The 23,966-nt window shown below is 38.6% G+C and overlaps 1 protein-coding gene across 1 annotated transcript; it reads right to left on the bottom strand.

Annotated features, from left to right (window-relative positions):
- Positions 1–38: 38 nt before the first annotated feature.
- LOC121370509 (nuclear exosome regulator NRDE2-like) lies at positions 39–23,734 on the bottom strand. The gene is made up of 11 exons (XM_041495793.1): positions 23,641–23,734; positions 21,814–21,934; positions 20,190–20,272; positions 18,307–18,415; positions 16,288–17,324; positions 12,942–13,199; positions 9,920–10,299; positions 7,721–8,816; positions 6,744–6,865; positions 3,721–3,792; positions 39–1,223 (listed from the first exon to the last, which is right to left on the bottom strand). Exons 1-11 carry the CDS (start codon positions 23,732–23,734, stop codon positions 888–890), a joined length of 3,708 nt encoding a protein of 1,235 aa, XP_041351727.1. The 3' UTR covers positions 39–887.
- Positions 23,735–23,966: the final 232 nt, after the last annotated feature.

Below are 23,966 nucleotides of genomic sequence, written 5' to 3'. Positions count from 1 at the left end.
ACAATGATTTGATGAAATGCAAAGGTAAAATACTCGTAACTCGTAACTTTATTTTCTTTATAACAAAAATAACCTTTCAACAAAGACAGGAATGTTTGTTTAATGTTAACCTTGTACAAAAACGAGAGAAGTGGTTCTTAAATTTCAGAGGAGACCAAGGAGTTGGTGACAATGGTAAATTGTTATTATTTTGCAATCAAACTATTTCAGGAAAACGTCAACAACAATTGAAATTGGTGATAACTATCAATCAAATCACATTTCTATTTTCAACATTTAATGATTGCATATATGATATGCAAGTACATGTACATATATACTCGGTATATAATTTATATACATATTGTTTCTTCTCCAAATGGATCAGAACATGTAGATATATGTCTATATATTTTTAAATATCATTTGTAATCAAATTTGACAAGTAGCTCGATGTCAATGTCTTGGCTATTACAAATTCTCACATCAACATTTTTGTTGGCCTTTTCTTCAGGTTCTAATTGCATAGATACTAAACGGAATGAAACTATGGTTATTGTTGGATGGAGTAACAAACTTTTAATGTTTTTTGTTCACTATAATCTTCTGTATATAGTTGAATCTCAACTGTGATCCATTGATTCCCAGTACATACAGTTCGTTTTCATGTGGTGTGGTCTGGTTATAATTCTGCACAATTTTATGATTTTGTTCCACCATCTGGTTTCACACCATCATCTGATTCAGGATCATTCTATTTCACACTATCATCTGATTCAGGATCATTCTATTTCACACCATCATCTGATTCAGGATCATTCTATTTCATGCCATCCTCCAATTTGGCATCATTCTGTTTCACACCATTATCTCATTCTGCACCACCCATCATCTGATTCAGCATCATTCTATTTCACACCATCATCTGACTTCACACCATCACCAGATTCTAACCCATCATTCTGTTTCACACCATCATCTGACTTCACACCATCACCAGATTCTAACCCATCATTCTGTTTCACACCATCATCTGACTTCACACCATCACCAGATTGTGCATCATCGTCCAACATGATGCCATCGTCCGACTCTCCCTGGAGTGCAGCAGCCGGTTCTGAAGCCATCAGAAGGTCGACTTCCTCCACTGGTATCTGTATACGTATTTCCTTCTCAGTCATGAGGTCCACCACCTCCTGTAGCTGCTCCGCTCCAAACACACTCACTGCATCCTTGTACAGAACCTGAAATCATTGCAACATCAGTGTTAAACACATACTAAAGTTGAACAGTACTACAAACACTTGGGGAAATGTCCAAAAAGAAAGAATGTTTTTATTTAACGACTCAACACGTTACGGTTATATGGCGTCAGACATATCATTAAGGACCACACAGATGTTGAGAGAAGAAACCCGCTATCGTCACTTCATGGGCTACTCTTTGATTAGCAGCAAGGGATCTTTTATATGCACCATCCCACAGACAGGGTAGTACATACCACGGCCTTTGATATACCAGTCGTGGTGCACTGGCTGGAACGAGAAATAGCCCAATGGGCCCACCGACGGGAATCGATCCCAGATCGACCGTGCATCGAGCGAGCACTTTACCACTGGGCTACATCCCGCCCACTGGTAAAGAATTACATGTATATGTCAAACTCTTGAAGTACAAATGAATCAGTTTTTTTTTATTTTGTTTTGAGTAATAAGAATTTTTTATATTGGAGCATTTATTCATTATGTCACCGGCCTCGGTGGCGTCGTGGCAGGCCATCGGTCTACAGGCTGGTAGGTACTGGGTTCGGATCCCAGTCGAGGCATGGGATTTTTAATCGAGATACTGACTCCAAACCCTGAGTGAGTGCTCCGCAAGGCTCAATGGGTAGGTGTAAACCACTTGCACCGACCAGTGATCCATAACTGGTTCAACAAAGGCCATGGTTTGTGCTATCCTGCCTGTGGGAAGCGCAAATAAAAGATCCCTTGCTGCCTGTCGTAAAAAGAGTAGCCTATGTGGCGACAGCGGGTTTCCTCTAAAAAAAAACAGTGTCAGAATGACCATATGTTTGACGTCCAATAGCCGATGATAAGATACAAAATCAATGTGCTCTAGCGGCGTCGTTAAATAAAACAAACTTTTTTTTATTCATTATGTCCTGCCCCTGTTTCACAGTTGGACAAGCAAAGATTGGGATGTGGATGCAAACAGCTAAATAAGATACCCAGGTACAGGTCCTGCGGTCTGAATGGAAATGTGAAAAGAGTTCTCATAAGAAAAAAGACACGGATTTAGATAAAAGAAGAAAAGAAAAAAGGAATAAAAGACCATACAAACTAACTTATTTTAGTAAAAAAAAAAACACCCAAGAAATGAGATGAAGAGCTACACATGTAAAATACTGATTAAAGCAACAAAAAAGAGAGTTTGCTTTTGTTTAATGATACCACTAGAGCACATTGATGTATTAATCATCGGCTATTGGATGCCAAACATATGGTCATTTTGACAGAGTAGTAGAGAAGAAACCCACTACATTGTTTTGCTCTTTTACATGCACCATCCTCCAGCCTTTGATGTATCAGTTGTGGTGCACTGGCTGGAACAAGAAATAACCCAATGGGCCCACCGACGGGGATAGATCCCAAACCGACCACATAGCAAGCGAGCGCAAAAATCTAGATTCCAGGCTCAAAGGTAGAATTTATACTGGTATTGGACACATTGTGTACAGCTTTAGTTGTCAGAAACTAGATTTAAAATCATAGTGAAGAGTCGACAATGCCATTCATTCCACATAATTTATTTGATGTGGGCATCACAAACTCTAAAAAGACTTGTTTTTTTAAAGACGGACTGTTCACAAAAGACTTGATTACTGTTTAGAACAAACCTCAACGTGCATACAAAAAATAAATCTGAACTAAATACATTTCATATCGGACAGAACCTGTTTAAAATCATCAGACATGGTTATTTGGTTTAAAGTTCCCATGACAAATATTCAATCGATAGCTATTACATGCATGTGTCAAATAAAGTATTGTGACACTTTGTTGGAGAAGAAATGTGCCCTGACAATAGGTTATCACGTAAGATTTCCAGAAAGTGTACCCTTCTTACATAGGTTATTACTTATGATTTCCAGAAAGGTAACCTTCGCACATACAGGACAGCACATACCATGGTACCCGAAGTATGATCAGTGAAGCACTGGTTTTCATGGGACCATGTGTGGGTGGTGTTAATCTTAGGACCTACTCAAGGCAAACAGTTGACCATAGAGTTACATCCCCTTCTGAAACAATGAGTTTCTTTTCATACGTGTATATATAGCCTGACCTCTGACATATGGTTCTCTCTCCTTTCTACATTTAAAGTCTGTTTTGTTTAACAACACAACTAGAGCACATTGATTATTTATTAGATGTCAAACATTTGGTAATTTTGACAGTCTTAGAGAGGAAACCTGCTACATTTTTCCATTAGTAGCAAGGGATCTTTTATATGCACCATCCCACAGACAGGATAGCACATACCATGGCCTTTGATATACCAATCATGGTGCACTGGCTGGAATGAGAAATATCCCAATGGGCCCACTGACGGGGATCGATCCCAAACCGACCGCACATCAAGCGAGTGCTTTACCACTGAGCTACGTCTTGCACCTCCTTTCTACATTTACTCTAGTATTCACCAGTAACATATTCCTGCTCTCCGACATGCACAACTGACCTTTGCCCATGGACACTGCTGTAGAGATCGGTAGAAGATTCCCTTCGCTCGTTCAGTACTGCCATATTTCACCTGAAGAATAAAGTTAAAAGGTTGTTTTATTTAACAACACTACTAGAATACATTGATTAATTAATCATCAGAGAAAGGAAGGAAGGAATTGTTTAATTTAACGACACACTCAACACATTTTATTTATGGTTATATTGCATCGGATAAATGGTTAAGGACCACACATATATTGAGAGAGGAAACCCGCTGTCGCCACTTCATGGGCTACTCTTTCCGATTAGCAGCAAGGGATATTTTATATGCACCATCCCACAGACATGGCCTTTGTTGCACCAGTAGTGGAGCACTGGCTGGAACGAGAAATAGCCCAATTTGCCCACCGACGGGGATCGATCTTAGATCGATCACGCATCAGGCGAGCGCTGTACCACTGAACTACGTCACGCCCCTAATCATCAGAGGAAGCCTGCAACATTTTTCCATTAGCAGCAAGGGAACTTTTATATGCTCTTTCCCACAAACAGGACAGTACATGCCATGGCCTTTTGATACACCAGTTGTGGGGCAAAATGGTAAATCTTTTGTGGCGCTAACCTATGTTTGCTGTAATCTCTATTTCACACTTGGAGGGTCTACTGTATTTGTGTTTTTTATACATACTTGCTTGAAATTAAATTTTACTTTGTGAGTGGTAAACAAAACATAGAAGGCAGGAAGGAAATGTTTTATTTAATGACACACTTGACACATTTTATTTACGGTTATATGGTTAAGGACCACACATACTGAGAGAGGAAACCCGCTGTCACCACTTCATGGACTACTCTTTTTGATTAGCAGCAAGGGATCTTTTATATGCACTATCCCACAGACAGGATAGTACATACCACAGTTTTTGTTACACCACTTGTGGAGTATTGACTGGAACGAGTAATAGCCCAATGGGTCCCCTGACAGGGATCGATCCTAGACCGACCACGCATCAAGCAAACAAAGAAAGAACAAACGTTTCATTTAAAGACACCTTCCACACATTTTAATTACAGTTATACTGCATCAGGTATACAGGAAACCTGCTGCCGCCAAGCAATGGGCTACTCTTTCTGATTATCAGCAAGGGATCTTTTATATATTATGCACCATCCCACAGACATGATAGTACATACCACAGCCTTTGTTACACCACTTGTGGAGCACTGGCTGGAACGAGAAATAGCCCAAAAGAAAGGGCCCGTGATACAAGTTTGAGATCAAAATAACATAACACTACAGGTACCTCAAACTGGATGTACATTGTGAGATGCAAAATAACCATATGTCATAACACAGAGTATGACAAATATTTTTAAAAGTCACTAGCCACAGGGCTAGTGGGTTTGTGAAAACCACTAGCCCACCAAGATAAAGCACTAGCCCAAATTCCTGATCAATTATAGTTGGATTTTTATATAATTTTTTTAACATAACACATTTTCGAGTATAACAGTAAAATAAAAAAAACACTTAAATCATGTTGTAAATTTCAGTTTTTTGTCGTGTCGTACATTTGTTTTTTTGTCAAGTGTGATCCATTGTCATTGTTCCGTTTTCGCTTTTGCCCTCCCTCCGGGGAAAAATAATTGAGCAAACTCATGGTTGATATCTAAAACCACTATCAAAATAATTAAATTTAAATGAGGGTACGACAGTATGACACACGGTAATACATGGTTCAGTGTATTCGGTAGTGGGTTATATGTATGTATGTATGTATGTATGTATGTATGTATGTATGTATGCCCACAAATGACTGTCAGGTCAGATGTCGGGAATTAACGTGCTTATATCAATTTAATGTTCAAGCACGCTCATTGTGAGCACGATTTCTGACTAGGGCCAGAAACTGTGCTCACAACGAGAGGGGTGGGGAGAGTGTTAGTAAAAAAAAAAAAAAAAATAATAATAATAATTAAAAACGTTTATACATTTGATTTGGGGTTATACGTTTAGGGCCCTACTATTTATGTTGCCAGGGACGGTGATGCCAATTGCTCAAATACTGGGCATTATCCCGTGTCAGACTGATATCAAAAGAATATAACGGCGACATCTAATCCGTTGTTAATTAATGAACAAAAAAGGTATCATATTGTATCGGCAGCTGTGACGCATTATCCAGACCGCTACACGTAATACCAATAGGCCAAGCAGAGTCATTGCATGTGCGGTTACCATTAAAGTAAATTGTTTTCCTGATTGCCGATAACCACATGTCAGCGAAGTGTTAAATTAGAAAACAATAGGTAAATAAAACAAACTGAAATTCAAAGCATGACTGGGGTTTACTTGATTCAGATTAACCTGTCGTCGCGATTGGTGATTTCCAAGTTCTTGGCCTAAAACATATGTGCGAGATTAACTACCACGTGACGTGTCCAACCAATCAAAACATGCATGTCATTAGACTTATTTCCTGTGCCAAAAACTTGAAAGGGCAAAAATAAACAATCATTGTTTGCATTGAATGCATGCTGTAACTGTGGCGATGTAGAGATAGCATGTTACTGCAGTTTTCAGACCTAATTCAAGTGGATTATTATTATATACTGATTGCATTGTTGATATTATTCAATGACAAACATCACAATCAAATTTATTAAACGAAATTTCAGCCGAGAGAAAAAAAAAAAAAAAAAAAAACCCCACACGATCGAGCGATAAGGAGTGAGGTGGAAACCACTAGCCCTGCAGGCTAGTGGTTTTGCGTTTCTCACTAGCCCGAACTTATAAACCACTAGCCACGGGCGTCGGGCTAGCGGATTTGTCGAACTCTGCATAACACTACAGATACCTCAAACTGGATGTACATTGTGAGATACAAAATAACCATACTTCATAGCACTACAGGTACCTCAAACTGGATGTACATTTGTGAGATGCAAAATAACCATACTTCATAGCACTACAGGTACCTCAAACTGGATGTACATTGTGAGATGCAAAATAACCATACTTCATAGCACTACAGGTACCTCAAACTGGATGTACATTCTCCACAGAAGTGGACAGTGTTCTGCAGCCTTGTGTTCCAGTCCTCGTTCAAACAGAGACCTCACTCGGTGGACGATTCCAGTCTCGCTCACAACAGTGACATCTGTAGGAAAAACAAAAAGTAAAGTAAAGTTTGTTTTATTTAACGACGCCACTAGAGCACATTGATTTAGGAAAAACAAGAAAAGGAATGTTTGTTTAATGACCCCCAGCAGATTGGTAAATCAGAAATTATGTGTCTATAATACAAAGATGAAAAAGTGGGTTTCAAAACAACAACAAAATTGGAAATTTTAATAATGGTGGTTGAGTACTGAGACTGGACAAATCGTTGTCCCCATTCAGAATGAATGAAGGCACTGTTTTATTTAACAATGCACTCAACACATTTTATTTATGGTTATATGGCGTCGGACATGTGGTTAAGGACCACACAGATAATGAGAGAGGAAACCCGCTGTCGCCACTTCATGGGCTACTCTTTTCGATTAGCAGCAAGGGATCTTTGATATGCACCATCCTATAGACTGGATAGCATATACCACGGCCTTTGATGTACCAGTCGTGGTACACTGGATGGAGTGCAAAATAGCCCAATGGGCCCACTGACGGGGATCGATCCCAAACTGAACGTGCTACCACTGGGCTACGTCTCGCCCCTCCATTCAGAATGAATGACAAGCAACAGTCGAATCCTTATCTTAAGTTTTGAATGAAGAACATGGACAACTTTTGATAAACAGTGAAAAACGTGGAAACACTTTATAGATGATTAAAAACTGTCATCTCTGAACATACATATAGTGTTTATTGTCAATTAATGTGGGAGAAAAACCTACTGCCACACTGTATATTTATTACTAAATAAACTTAATATTATTTCCCCAAATGAGCTTATAATAAAGTTATGCATTTGCTGTTCATTACTTCTAGAGTACAGTGAAATCTTCGTTCAAACCTTTTACATAGCTGGATCCGTCCTGCAGCTGGGCCTGAACATAATGCTGTCTCAACATCTCGGAGAGGATGGCAAATATCACAGGAACAGGCGAACCCATACGGGAGAGAGCCTTATCGAAATGGCGCCTCAGTCTCCCAGATATGTGTGACCTGGACTCCACGACCACCAGACAGTCCAGGAACAACGGACTGTCCGGAAACTGCTCCAGGTTACTGTTCAACACGGACCTCAACTTGTCCAGGGACATAACTCTTGTACTGAACACATTCTGCATGAGAGACAACTTTCGGTGTAAAATCTCTTCCCTTAGCAGACGGACAAGTGGCTGGTGTTCTTTATCCATTTCTTCTAGAGATCTACACACTCCTGCTGTCTCATCAAACAGTGACAGAGCAGAGTCTGTTCCAATGGCACAGAGGTCAAAGGTTGCCATACATGACAGATGCTGAAGGACAAGGTCGGCTGCCTTGACGTTTGCTGTCGTCTGGAAATTTTCCATTAGCTTGGAATACTTCTCCTGAAAATGCTTTCTGATTTTCAACACTCGGCTGCCGGAAATGTCAGCAGAACATCCTGGTTTCATTTGTGAACCTTCTGCCAGAAAGGACAAAGTAGAAAGGGCAAGGTCACGAGCAGACTCAAAAGTAGACGTGTCCTTCACTCCTATCACCAGGGTCCGCTCGGGACTGAATCCGAGGATGATATCACAGTACGTCTGGTACAACGAACACAGACCGGCATACTGGTCGTCTGCACAGTTCTGTGAAAACATCCCCAGAGCGGTTTCGAGAACCCCCACCGCATCCTTCCTCTTGCCCATCTGCCACTCCATCTTGGCGTACGCGTTCCAGATCACGAGGTTGTTTCTGCAGTGGGGTTCCTTGAGGACGTTCTTGACAAACTTCCTCAGCTCTTTGCACCCGTGTTTGGACAGTTCCCTGAGCGGAGTCCCGTGTCTGACACACTCGAGGTGAATTTTCAGGAGAGTGAGACACGTCTGCTGGTGAGAGTCCACTACCACCTGACTGCCTTGTTTTAACACCTGCTGTAGGAAGGTGTGCAGAGACGGGGGCGGTATCCATGTGCTGTCAACCTGGAAAGACAACAACACAAAACAACAGCAATTATAATAAAACTCACAATTAACTTAAAACTATCAATCTAAAGGCAATACCAGCAGGTATTATAATAAAAATTAAAATGAACTTAAAACTATCAACCTATAGTCCATCGCCACAGGGAACACCTGTTTTTCATACTATGAGCTGATTGTTTTGTAACCTGCACACTAAAATAGGTGGGTTTTTTTCACTATTTCCAAAACACTTTTACTTTTCTTCTTACGTCAAACCAAACTGAAATTATTAACAAACAAAAAACTTGGGATGAACTATAAACACAATACCAGTAGTTATATAATAAAAGTTTTAGTAAACATTTTGAGACACATTCTAAAAGTATCAACCTGAAAGACAATACAGAGCAGCAGGTATTGTAATAATAAAAGAATTCTTCTGTGGAATTAAATGTGTTGCCCAACATAAACGTTTTCAGTGCACTGTCATGAACATCCATACAGTAGCTGCAACTATAAACCAAGTTTCACTGACCCAGGATTTGTGAGAAACTGATCAAAACGTCAAACTTTAATGTAAAAGTTGTTGCAGATGCCAAAAAAGTAATACCTATATTTCACCTTTTCACTTCATAAAGGGACAGGATATAGCCCAGTGATATAGCCCAGTGGGATCGATCCCCATCGGTGGGCCCATTGGGCTATTTCTCGTTCCAGACAGTGCACCACGACTGGTATATCAAAGGCCGTGGTATATACTACCCTGTCTGTGGGATGGTGCATACAAAAGATCCCTTGCTGCTAATCGAAAAGAGTAACCCATGAAGTGGCGACAGCGGGTTTCCTCTCTCAATATCTGTGTGGTCCTTAACCATATAACCATAAATAAAATGTGTTGAGTGCGTTGTTAAATAACATTTCCTTCCTTTATAAATGTGAGACAAAAAGTACTCGTATACGTATACATTTTGATACCTGTCCTAAATGAAATTAAAAATTAGAACCTAAACACAATACAAAACAGCTGGTATTATAATAATCGTTCTCGATTACTGTGCCCAGATAAAAAATTTTTTTTACTGCTTCTCCAATTTATTTTAGGCTGAACAATCTCTTCTCACCTGTATTCCAGTCTCCATTCTCATGTCAGAGGAGACCGCATGGAGTTTGTCCATCAGAAACTGACCATACTCTGAAGACTGACTTAAAGTACCACGAGCTAGAACGGCCTGGCGAACGTTCAATCCAAGAAACTGCACAAACTCCACCATCAGTCTAAAATGCGGGTCGGGTCCCACGACAGAGAACAAGACCGGTGTGACATCATCAGCAAGAACCAGTCTATCCAGGTCCTCACAGTCTTCCTCCGTCTCGTTCTTTGAGACGTCGGGTCGCCATGGCAACCAATGAAACGATTCGCGTAATGTTTCGATTCTGAGCCAGGTGTCACACTTAGGCAGCTGTTGTGATATGATTTCTTCTTCCAGCTCAAGGGTGTCTTCTAAAGATGAAAATGAGAAAATGTTGTTCTTGATAACAAGAAAGGATACTTTTTTTTTGGCAGTGAAATGAAAACAGAGATGAAAGACCCATTTAAAACTAAAACTGAAATATTCTTTAAAAGCTCAAACCTCTCCACTAATTTATAATAAAGATCATATTTCAGGGCCTCATTCTATGAAGCGACCTTAGCGCTAAGAAGAAGGAAGAAGGAACTATTTTATTTAACAACGAACTTAACACATTTTTTTTTTCACAGTAAATATGGTGTCACACAGATATTGAGAGAGGAAACCCACTGTTGCCACTTCATGGGCTACTCTTTTTCGATTAGCAGTAAGGGATCTTTTATAAGCACCATCTCACAGACAGGATAACACATACCACGGCCTTTGATATACCAGTCGTGGTGCACTGGCTGAAACGAGAAATAGCCCAATGGGCCCACCGACGGGGATCAATCCCAGACCGACCGCACATCAAGTGGATGCTGTACCACTGGGCTATGTCCCACTCCTTAGCGCTAACATCACATTGAGTTCGAAGCTACCTTATGCACTTAAGATGATCCAGGGCTCGAAATTAACGATGGCACCGACAGCAATTGCCATCGTTGGAATATCAGGAGCATCACCGATGGCACTTTTACGCCGCTGTATAAAAGTTACTGCTGTCAGTAAAAATCCTCAATGACAGCAATTTTATGAATATATATGGTGTACATTGTCTGCCAGTATTCAATGTGTACATCTGAAATATGTCTACATGCAACAAAATAATATTTCAGTTATATTTATTTGCTGCAAAAGTCACCTTTTAAAGACTCAAAATTGTCATGGGTGACAAGTTCTTAAGTTCAAGCCCTGTGATCTAAGCGCAAAGATCGCTTCGTAAAACAGGGCCCTGATCAAATCCAATCTAATTTATAAAATTTACTTTAAGCATAAAAAGCAAACTTAAGGAAGAAGGAAATGTTTTATTTAACGACGCACTCAACACATTTTATTTAAGGTTATATGGCGTCGGACATATGGTTAAGGACCACACAGATATTGAGGGAGGAAACCCACTGTCGTCACTTCATGGGCTACTCTTTTCGATTTGCAGCAAGGGATCTTTTATATGTACCGGCCTTGGTGGTGTCGTGGTTAGGCCATCGGTTTACAGGCTAGTAGGTACCGGGTTTGGATCCCAGTCGAGGCATGGGATTTTTAATCCAGACTCCAAACCCTGAGTGAGTGCTCCGCAAGGCTCAATGGGTAGGTGTAAGCCACTTGCACCGACCAGTGATCCATAACTGGTTCAACATGTACCAGTCGTGGTGCACTGGCTGGAACGAGAAATAGCCCAATGACGGGGATCGATCCCAAACCAACCATGTATCAAGCGAGCACTTTACCACTGGGCTACGTGTCGCCCCTCAAACTTAAGGAAAAAGAAAGATGGAAAAATTACCTCTCTGTGCATGTGAATACCAACAAAATATTGTATAAATTAGTCCCATTTTAACTGATGCAAATGCTCCATGGCAAAACAAAATGTTCGCTACTATGACATTTATGCATATATGTATCTGTGAACTTCTTGAACACAAGTGGCGATATTTAGCAAGGATGAAAACAAGGGAGATAACTGTGAACAATGCCTCTAATTCTGTCTCTAAAAGTAAACAGCCAGTGCACCATGACTGGTATATCAAAGGGCATGGTATGTGCTATCCTGTCTGTGGGATAGTGCATATAAAAGATCCCTTGCTACTAATGGAAAAATGTAGCGGGTTTCCTCTCTATGACAGTCAAAATAACCATATGTTTGACATCCAATAGCCGATGATTAACAAATCGATGTGCTCTAGTGGTGTCGTTAAACAAAACAAACTTCTTCTAAAAGTAAACCATCAACAGATATATTATAATCATTTGGCAATGTTTCTTCTAAATGAATAAATTTAAGATTGTTTTAATGCTGAAAAATAAAAATATTTGACAAATTTAAATTAAATTGCATCTCTATGCATGCTACTTGTGGCTAAGAACATTCTTACATTTACACCCAACATTACACATTAGTTACATTTACATCTGTTTTTTTAATAGCTCCTCAGGCATAGATTTCAAGAATATGTACACTGGTTTTTACAGTTAATATTAAGTGAGTTAGAGTTGGAACCAAACCCCCAAAATATTTTACACTACCTAAAACCTATTGTCACATGCCTTAATAACCAAGTATTAATATAATAATGGTGGGCAGAACGTAGCCCAGTGGTAAAGTGCTCGCTCGATGCGCGGTCGGTCTGGGATCGATCCCCGTCAGTGGGCCCATTGGGCTGTTTCTCATTCCAGCCAGTGCACCACGACTGGTATATCAAAGGCTGTGGTATGTACTACCCTGTCTGTAGGATGTTGCATATAAAAGATCCCTTGCTGCTAATCGAAAAGAGTAGCCCATGAAGTGGTGACAGCGGATTTCCTCTCTTAATATATGTGTGGTCCTATGTCTGACGCCATATAACTGTAAATAAAATGTGTTGAGTGCATTGTTAAATAAAACATTTCTTTCTTTCTTTTCTTAATATAATAATGTGCTGAGGTGTCATTGCATTCTATTGAAGAACAGAAAAACCAAGCTATTTTAATGTACCTGATATTACTGGTGTTGCAATGTTAGACATGGATTTTTCTTCCATCCATTTTGCCCACCCCCGGGCGCCACCCTCTCCAAACCTGGGCACACTGCTATCCCAGAAACTCTCAAACACTGTTGCTTTGTCATCAGTCGAGGAATTCTTCAGTGAGGGAGGTAGAAAAATGTTGAATTCTATGAGAGCCTGAAAGCTTGCCACTGCCTTCTCAATGTGGCCGGCTTGGTGAAGAAAATAGCAGTACTGGACAAAAATATCTGAAAATATATGTACATTTGTATATACATGTATAATTATGTAATTTTACATGAAAAAGGTAAGAACCTACAAGTAAATACAAATAACAGATGAATACCTGCTCTTGGTTAAATTAAAAAAAAAAAAAATACAATAGCTGGTGTGGTTTGTTTGGGGATGGGGAAATGTTGTTGTTGGGGTTTTTTTTGGGGGGGGGGGGGAGGGAGAGAGTTTGCATTACATTTAGTATATATATTTTTTATTAAATTAATTATTGAATGCAACTTACATTTATATTCTTACTATAAAAACCTAACTGATGATTATAATTTATAAAATAAAATATATCAATTAATTTTCAAATCTCATTTTGCACATCAGTTTTGGTTCTCTATGATAGCTGTTAAGCACATAAAAGTATATATTGTTAATGTTTGGGTCCACTGAAGTGAAGGTTAGCCCAAGTACTCTGTCATTTGAGAGCTACAAATGTACATGTAGATAAAGAAAGAAATGTTTTATTTAACGATGCACTCAACACATTTTATTTACGGTTATATGGCGTCAGACATATGGTTACGGACCACACAGATTCTAAGAGGAAACCCGCTGTCGCCACTACATGGGCTACTCTTCCGATTAGCAGCAAGGGATCTTTTGTTTGCGCTTCCCACAGGCAGGATAGCACAAACCATGGCCTTTGTTGAACCAGTTATGGATCACTGGTCGGTGCAAGTGGTTTACACCTACCCATTGAGCCTTGTGGAGCACTCACTCAGGGTTTGGAGTCGGTATCTGGATTAAAAATCCCATGCCTCGACTGGGATCCGAACCCAGTACCTACCAGCTTGTAGACCGATGGCCTGCCACAAAGCCACCGAGGCCGGTACATGTAGATAAGACATTTGGATGATTATAATCTCTCTCTCTCAGATGTCAAAGATAACTCTACAGTGATAACTCAGGATTTTTGCCTATCACTGAATAGTCAAGGAAAAGATTTATTTAATGATGCACTCAACACATTTTTATTTACGGTTATATGGCGTCAGACATATGGTTAAGGACCACACAGATATATTGAGAGAGGAAACCCGCTGTCGCCACTTCATGGGCTACTCTTTTCGATTAGCAGCAAGGGATCTTTTATATGCATCATCCCACAGACAAGATAACACATACCACGGCCTTTGATATACCAGTTGTGGTGCACTGGTTGGAGCGAGAAATAGCCCAATGGGCCCACCGACGGGGATCGATCCCAGACTGACCGCACATCAAGCGAATGCTTTACCACTGGGCAACATCCCGACCCTGAATAGTCAAAGATACCTGCTCTAATATAACAATAATCCTAAGTTTAACATTAAATTCCTTTACATTGATAATTTTCAAGTTCCCAATAGCAAATATTTCACAGATTAATCACTAATATAATCACCACAGGACCCATTAGCACCTATATATATTTAAATGAAAACTGGTTGAAAAAGGGTGATATCTGGTTTCTTCCAGTAGACAAGTGTGTGTATTAGTGATTAATAATTTATGTGAAATACTGACTAATCTGTGTTAGGCAAAAATCTTGTATTTTCGTTACAGACCTACATTTATAGATCTCTGATGGCAAAGAGCAATTATAACTGTTCAAATGTCTGTCTAGCTCTCGCACGAAAAACTATTTGGGCTAGCTGAAGGCATGAGCATTACACATTATACAATATTAAATCTATTTTCAGCTTACTTTTTCTTAAATCAGATATATTTCTGGTTGTCCTGGAGTTTATATCAGCTACAAATAAATTTCATGTAAATCAGGAGAGGTAAATATTAATGGAACTAAGGTTAGTCACTTTTAACATAACTATGGATGTAGCCCAGTGGTAGAACACTTGCTGATGCATCATCGATCTAGGATCGATCCCCGTCAGTGGACCATTAGCCTATTTCTCATTCCAACCAATATTCCACAACTGGTGTAATAAAAGCTGTGGTGATTACTATCCTGTCTATGGGATGGTGCATATAAAAGATCTTTTGCTGCTAATAGCAAAATGTAGCCCATAGCCCGTGGAATTACAGCAGCAGGTTTCCTCTCTCATTATCTGTGTACCCTTAACTGTATGTCCAATGCAACATAACCATTATGAAAATGTGTTGAGTGTGCATCATTAAATAAAACATTTCTTCCTTACTTCCCAAAAGATAACCCTACACAGACTGGGGTACCCGTAGTTCTGGCACTCGAAAAATTCACCAATGGCAAATTTAAAAAACAAATGGAGAATTTTAAGTAAATTTAGCAAACAAATGTTAGCTTGTGTTGTTTTGTATTTTGTTCACTTATAGCCAGTCTTTAACTTTATTTCATTTGTGTTTTATTCTCCTGAGGAAGTTTAAAGTTCTTAAACAAAACATTGGGATTTTTAGATAGTTTTTAAGACAATTTTAATATATACTCTTAAAAAAAAGTAGGGGAACCTGAAATATTAATGTTATACGTTTTGACCACAGACATCCTAGTAAAGAACGTTCAGTGCTGTTTATCAACACACTGAAACACATTCCATAGTTTGCACATGCATCACGCAGTTGCCCCGTACACGTGCGTGGGGTGTCATTCTCGATTTTGACAATTTCCAGGAAAGTCTATTAATCACTGTGGAACATTATTTCTGTCAATCTTTTGCATTCTGTTGATCATACAGTTGTTATTGTTTTGTTTTTAGTAATTTTTATTGTTTGAATTTGCGATTTACTGATAAAAAAACATCAACTTTCAAATTTCACTTCTGACCCCAATCATCCTTCAAGATCTTTGGTGGTCATAAAACCTACAGTAATACTGAACTACCGGTTGTAATGTTTGCCCAATTAATTCACTATTATCTTATAACCATTCCCCACAGCTAATATACCTTACAATTTTGGCAATTGTAAATTCTTATTAGAGTTCCCATACTTTTTTTGAAGAGCATATATTTTGATATTTTGTTACAAAGTAACTGGGTATCTATAAAATTTGGAAGTTTAATAAATAATTTGGCAGACTTTTCTGCTGACCCAGAACTAGGCCCAATGAGAAAAAAATGTCCCCGCATAATTTACCGATCATTCCATCCTGCAGGTTGTCCGATACATCTGCAGAGTGTAATCGTCCTTCCATGACCATGATCAGTGTCTTCAGACACTTGTGGTACAACTTGGTCATCCGCGACACGGAAAACCCTGACAGCTTCGACTGGTGGTGCAGGAGATAGTATCTCCACACACGCACGTTGCCAGCATGAACAAACAGCAAGTCATCCCAGGCCTTGTCCACCTCCCCCGGCATCGCCACGTCTTCGCTCAGCTTCAACCGTGCCACCTTCAACTCCAGCGAAGACGGATTAGCTTGCAAAGCCTTGTCAAAGATTGACAGTTTCTTTTCTATGGCTGCCTTGGAAGACGATATGAATTCCGTTTTAGGGGTCTTGTTGTCCTGGGTGTGGAGTTTCTCGAAGACGTGGTCCTGAAATTTGATGAATTCCAGCCACAGGTCGACATCGCGGGGAGATTCTCTCAGTCTTCTGTTGTAAATCCCGACTTTCTGTAAGATATCACTCATCTGAAATCCAGATGTACTTATGATGTCATCATTGTCATCGTCGTCATCTTCAGATTCTGTGGCCCCCTTTCCCTGTACATACAACCGAGTGGATTTGTCCATGATTCCAAAAGGATCAACATTCTCTCCTCCTTTCGCACTCACACCTGGAACATTCCCACTTTCGCACAACCGAATGTGAGAATTTATGAAACAGTTCTCATCTTTAGATGAATCTGTCGCAGAAAGTGTAACACCGGTTGACCAAACAAATTTCCTGTTCTTTTTAGAGAAGTACCGATCCTGGCTGGAACTGTTTGTCTGCTTTGACTTTTTAAAGTTGTTGTCCACAAATATCTTGTTGTCTGCCGTCGAACCCAAACACAGACGTGTAAGATGCCGGAAGGTGGCAATGTGAGACTTGCACAGACTGCTGTATGTCCAGAGGAGTTTGTCTCGTTTCCGGTCTATTCGGTACGCATGTTCGGACAGCAGTCCCGGTATTTCTTCAAGAAAAATCTTTCCGGGAGGAAAACTGAATGAATCTTCAGTTGGCACTCTGTGAAAGTTTAAAAAAAACATATATCTTAGTATAGTGTTAAAAAACATTACCTGGTACATGCAAGACCACAAAAATGTTAGTTTTTATTCACAGAGAATCATTCTGAGAGTACTACTAAAGCAATACATGTCCCCTAACCGGGACCAACAAATTTTGATATATCCTAAATTCAAGGGCCATAATTCTGCGAAAAATGTATGAATTGCCATAAAAGTCAAACTTGGTGTGTAACAGTACAGAATAAGTCTATGCACAAAATTTCAGCTCAATATCTCGAGGCACTGCGAAAAAAAGTGTCTGGAAAACTGTATGTGGGACAGACAGACGGACAAACAGACAGACAGACAGGAGGATGGCAACAAAACCTACAGTTCCCTCCAGTTGGATTGGTAAAGATAAAGAAATACTGAACATTCCTATTTTATCACTTTAAATGTAATTACATGTATGTGAAAGCAATTCAGAAAATCTGTTGGTAGTTATGAGACAAACAAATAAGACCAGTTTTATACAACACATTGCTTACTTTTATACATTGCTCCTTGAGCAACCCCTGCAAGTGCCCACGGCAATCAGCAATGCCATGGAGATTGTTGTGGAGTTTTTCATTCTCCACTGCACTTTTTGTTGTTGTGGACTATATTCAAATTTTTTTTCAAGACACGTTTTTTTGCCGTGAATATTTTATTAATTGCAGGAGTTGTCATGTACAAAGTGGATCAGTCTTGTTAGAGCTGGTAGCATGTAAAATAATCCTAACTGAATCCAGGAAAAGAATATTTGCTTAGTGACACCTCAACAAATTATTAGCTGCATATAACATATAACATATACTGTCAGTTATATCAACATTTTGTCGAGAAAACCTGATTTTATCACATGGCTACTCTTACTGAAAAGCAGCGAGGAACTTTTATATGCATTTTTCTCAATGGAGCTCCACCCTGTCCCCAATTCACAAAGTTGAACATAAACTTACATCTCCCTTTGTCCTTCACCTTTATTTTTATTTTTGTGTTTATGTTTCGATTTCTTGGTTCTCTTTTTACTATGTCCCTTTTCTTCTTTCTTGATTGCTTTAGATTCTTCTGTAATGAAAAGTAAAAGCTTTGTAACTTTACCTGTTAGTCTGGGTATCATCTAAACTCAACAATAAGGCCATTAAAGGTACAGTGAAATATCTTAAAATATCAGTGAAATAAAAGTGTTATCAGTCACTCAGTGACGATAACACATTTTAGAAAGAAAGAATTTTTTTTTTTATTTAACGACGCACCCAACACATTTCATTTACGGTTATATGGTGTCAGACATATGGTTAAGGACCACACAGATTTTGAGAGGAAACCCGCTGTCGCCACTACATGAGCTACTCTTTCTGATTAGCAGCAAGGGATCTTTTATTTGCGCTTCCCACAGGCAGGATAGCACAAACCATGGCCTTTGTTGAACCAGTTATGGATCACTGGTCAGTGCAAGTGGTTTACACCTACCCATTGAGCCTTGCGGAGCACTCACTCAGGGTTTGAAGTTGGTATCTGGATTAAAAATCCCATGCCTTGACTGGGATCTGAACCCAGTACCTACCAGCCTGTAGATCGATGGTCTAACCACGACACCACCGAGGCCGGTATAACACATTTTAGAGTCAAAATTTCACTATATCACTCTAAAATGTGTTATCGTCACTGTAGAAAGTGTTATTATCACTGTAAGAAAGACGGAACTGTTTTGCTGCTGGCATTTTAAAAATAAAGGTAAATTGCCAAAAGTTATATAATAAATAGAAAATTTCATGTTTTTTGTCAAATATGATTTATATCTCATCGAGTGAAGTTTGCAATCATATCACACTCGTCGTGCAAGCACTACTCGTGAGATAGGATTGCAAACTTCACTCGATGAGATATAAATCATATTTGACAAAAAACATGAAATATCCTCTATGTATACCTCTGATCTTTCTGATTGAGATTTGTACATAATCTACAGTATTAATTAAGCATGATGTCATTTCATATTGTAAGCTGATGGCAAGTGTGTTCTGTATTGTGTTTGGTTAATTACTTTCTTTTTCAGGGATCAAATAAAAATAACACCCTGAAAGCTAATGACGTCATTAGAAAGTGACATCATTAGCAATTGGAACAGGCCAAGTTGACGATTCAAGGGTCTACAGTTAGATTATAGCCAAGTATTTTTTTCAAGAAATACCAAATATACAGTTAGTTTCGTAGAAAAACAATTTTCAGTTTACAATGGATATAACCATATGGAGTTTTTATATCTGCGAGTGTTATGGTCCATCTGATGCCCACAAATGTTTAATTTTTAACCTCAGGCTAAAGCCTTCGGTCAAAAATTACATAATTTGTGGGATCAAAATCACAAATATAAAATCCCCATATGGTTATCTCCCAATTCAAGGCCTACAGAGTGTATTTGAAAATGTGTGTGTGTGTTGGGGGAGGGGGGTTGACCACTGTCAATACAGTGACCCAGGAAATGGAAATCTGAGGCCTTGAAGGGCTTGAACATGCTAGGAAGGTTTGACAGTATTGCAGATATGTCCAGAATTCTTCATTTGCAGGACCAGTAACATGAATCCTAAATGTTTATCCCTGTCTAATTCTGAGACCAAACTCTAACATTGCTTCTCACTTTCTAGAATTAAATTGCTTCCCATTCCACAAAATTAATTCCAAGCCTTGGTTTTCACAGCTCAGTAGAGAGGTAAGACCACTTCATTGACTTCTCTCTCGCTATACCACCAACAACTAACCATTAATTCACTGTCAAAGAACCGTAATTGAATATAAGTCTGAAAATCAAGTTAAAATAAAAATGAACTTTAAATGGTACCTTTTTTAGCCATTTCACTTTCCTTTCTAAGCATCTTCAGTTTCTTCTCAATCGGCCTCTGGATGTCTTCAGGTGGTGCTTTTCTGTATCAAGCAGAAAATGTTTACAGTTTACAAATACAGGTACATATGTACATCACCCTACACAAAACAATAATTTAATATTGTATTGTTTTTCAAGAACAAAAGGAAGGAAATGTTTTATTTAAAGATGCACTCAACACATTTTATGTACGTTTATCTGGCGTTGGACATATGGTTAATAACCACACAGATATTGGCAGAGGAAACCTGCTGTTCCCACTTCATGGGCTACTCTTTTCGATTAGCAGCAAGGGATATTTTATATGTATCATCACACAGATAGGATAGCATATTATAGAAACCATATTAGAGAAACAGCCCAATGGGCCCAGTGACAGGGATCGATTCTAGACTGACCACGTATCAAAGTGAGCCCTTTACCACTGGGCTACGTCTCGCCCTTTTCAGGAACAGGGCATATGTGTACATGTAGCTCAATGGTAGTGGTCATCTGAGGTGTAATAGATCACAGGATTGATCCCCTCAGTGACAGTGGTCAAACCCCCTCCCCCAACACACACACACTCTTAGGAAATTTTTGTCCCACTTGTGACACATATATCAAAGACTGTGGTACATGCATTGTGCATGTAGACATACATATATATGGAGACGTGGATATAAAGACAGCCAAAGCTACTTATCAGCAATCTACGTTTACCGAACTTAACTGCCATAGTTGCGATATGAATGGCCACAGGTTAGGGCCTCTGAAAACAAATTATTGCCGTCCGTTGAAAGGATAAGTTTTGGGTTTTATACATGTATGTATGTATTTCTTACAAAAATTACTTGTTTAAAATAGCTGTAAGTGAGCATTTTGCCTACAATAAAAAGATTTCAAGACTGCCATACATGTGTGTAGGTAAATTCTCAAGATCAAGCCCTGTTGTGGTAGCTGTGTCCTTTCGATCAAGTGTTTTTATTATCATAATTATGTTTGACACCTAGTAGTCATAGTTTCAAATATGCTTAGATGTTGTTAATCTTTGAAAGATGTATGTATGTGTACACACCATCTACTTGGGGAGTAAAACACTATTTTTAAAGGGGTGTAACAAACACACAAGGTGGCGAATACGATACATATCACAAATACAAGGTGATGAATACAAATATGTATTCACGTCCATGAATGCAAAAATGAAAAGGTTTTGTAGAAAGGAAGAACAATAGTTTTTTTTTAATGTAAAAACTAATTAATATCAATGTGTGCTTTTCGACAAGCGAAATCAAGGTACATGTAGAGTACCAGTCCAATGGGCTGAATAAAAAAGGATTGGTCTATGCACTCAATCTAATACAAGACTGATTCGGACATTATCAAAACAATCGAATCAGTATTGCGTTTTTGGTTAGTGTGAATTAGAAATATAAATTGTACAGTTAGCATTACATAATATTAAATGTATTCATGTATTCAGTTCAGCTAGGGACGAATACGAATGCAACTACGATATAGACAGCTGTTCGGTGCACCGAAAATTTGAGTATATCTTACAACTTACACCCATAATTTTTTAAACTTTAAATCCTCAAACCTTGAACTGTCAGCTTGATTCTGTTGTGCTTCATATTCAGCCACTTTCTTCTGTAACTCAATGACCGTGCTGACTGCCTGGGTACTAAAACTAGCATTCTCAAGCCAGTCAAGAGATTCAGCTACAGAAAGAGACAATGAATGAATGAGTGAGTGAGTGAATGATACCTCGGTGTACAAGTAATTAAACAAAAAACACTAGCTACTGGGTATTAAAGAACTGAACATTTAAAAAACCTATTAAAGTGTGTTACAAGCGATCTGAACACAAACCATATTCATGTATATATGTAAGCCTTCATATTTTGTAAGTCAAAGGCACTGGCCCTAGTTTCAGCCTGTAAAAATGGACACAGTTTATTTAATCTACAAACCTGCAACACATCTGTTGGAAATGTTTTATTTAACGACGCACTAACACATTTTATTTCACACACCTGTTGGATAAGGTTATAACAGAGAGAAGCTGAAGTCTGTGATGTTTAACCAGGGAAATTCCATCCAAAAATAGACTAGAGCTTGTCTCGATAACCATTACTTCTCAGATGAATGTGTGTTTTTAGAATTATGAACAATTGATTTTGGGATATTAATTAGAAAAACCTGGATGACCATATTCATTTCAGGTGTATGAAAATGAATATATTCTAAATACGTAATAAAATGTAAGTACTACTACTTCTAAATTAAATTATCAAAAACAGCTTTAATAGTGAAAAATATGTTGTAGTGTTTAAAAACTAGGGTCTGTCACTTTAAAAACAACACTACAATTTGCAATTTTATTTTAATAAAAATCGTAAATTTTTATGCACATATCTAGATCTCTAAGGGAAAATCAATGAATCATTCTTGATGTCATTAGTAACACTTTCGGCCCTATTAAGTAATTACCAATCTTGATATATGTTTTTAAAAGTTCTGTCAATTAGAATAAAAAGGATCACATTGCCAAACATAAATTGATACTGACAGTGTACATATCTATGCTCACACATGTGCACACATACACTGATGCATGCACACTTAAATGCAACAGGAATATTGTAATACAGCTATACTTCATTTTGTTAAGGGGCAGGATTTATCTCAGTCAGTCGAGTGCTAGCTTGAGGTGCTTGCATCGCAAGATCGAACTACCTCAGTGGATCCATTCAACTGATTGGTTTTTTTCTTGTTTCAACCAGTGCACAACTGTCACCTGGACAAAGGCCATGGTATCATGTGTTTTCCTGTCTGTGGGAAAGTGTATATAAAAGATCCCTTGCTGAATTAGTAAAAATGTAGTGGGTTTCCTCTGATCATCCTGATGACTGTCAGAATTACCAAATGTTTGACATCCAATAGCTAATGATTCATTAATCGATTCAATGTGATCCAGTGGTGTCGTTAAACAAAACAAACTTTTTCTTCTTCATTCCATTAAACAAGTTGCAATGGAATGGAGTTAACTGTGTATCATTAGTCGGGGTATATGATGAGATTACGATATCGGACATGAAGGACTTTCCTTTCAAACCTTTGGCACTGTCACTAAGTGACTAACCCTAACCCTTAGTAACTAATGTTCTTTATATGTGACAGTACCAAAGGAGGATATTTTTCCGGAAGTCCTACCATGGGACACATGCTAAATGCATTGATATCCTATGTTTTGTATTCCACAAGTTCTACTCGTCATGACATATATAATTTCCCGATAACACTGAAATAACGATAATAGATTATCATTATAGAGCGTTGTGTTGTGCTAAACTCACATTTATGTTCTTAAAAAAGATTTACATAAGTTCATGTGCAGTCACACTAATTTTATATATGTGTATACTTCTCTGGGTGGATGCAGATGTTGATGGTGTAAATCCAGCCGAGGGGAACAGTGGAAATATAGGCTTGACGTCAGAACGATCGTCTTCGTTCATGGGCGCATCCATTACGGTTTTGTCCGTATGCTATTTTCAAACATTATCTTAAGCACCTACTTTGTTTTATATCAAAGCAGCCGTTCTTGTATCTAAGCGTAACAAAGGCCAGTTACTACAAGCGAAAATACACAAAATATACAGAAAAATATTACATGATGATAAAACTGTAAAAGGCGTAGACTAGTAAGTTTAAAATAACGCCCAAAATCGACTTTACATTCATGTAGGC

Source organism: Gigantopelta aegis, chromosome 4, assembly GCF_016097555.1.
Source record: "Gigantopelta aegis isolate Gae_Host chromosome 4, Gae_host_genome, whole genome shotgun sequence".
In the NCBI taxonomy this organism is placed as follows: domain Eukaryota; kingdom Metazoa; phylum Mollusca; class Gastropoda; order Neomphalida; family Peltospiridae; genus Gigantopelta; species Gigantopelta aegis.
This window is presented reverse-complemented; position numbering and strand designations above follow the sequence as displayed.

Coding starts and splice junctions, on each gene's coding strand:
- LOC121370509 (XM_041495793.1), bottom strand. CDS start 23,734: ATGAACGAAGACGATCGTTCTGACGTCAAGCCTATATTTCCACTGTTC. Junction 18,416..20,189: donor AAGTGAAATGGCTAAAAAAG/GTACCATTTAAA, acceptor TTTTCATTACAG/AAGAATCTAAAGCAATCAAG. Junction 6,866..7,720: donor CGGATCCAGCTATGTAAAAG/GTTTGAACGAAG, acceptor TTTTTCCTACAG/ATGTCACTGTTGTGAGCGAG.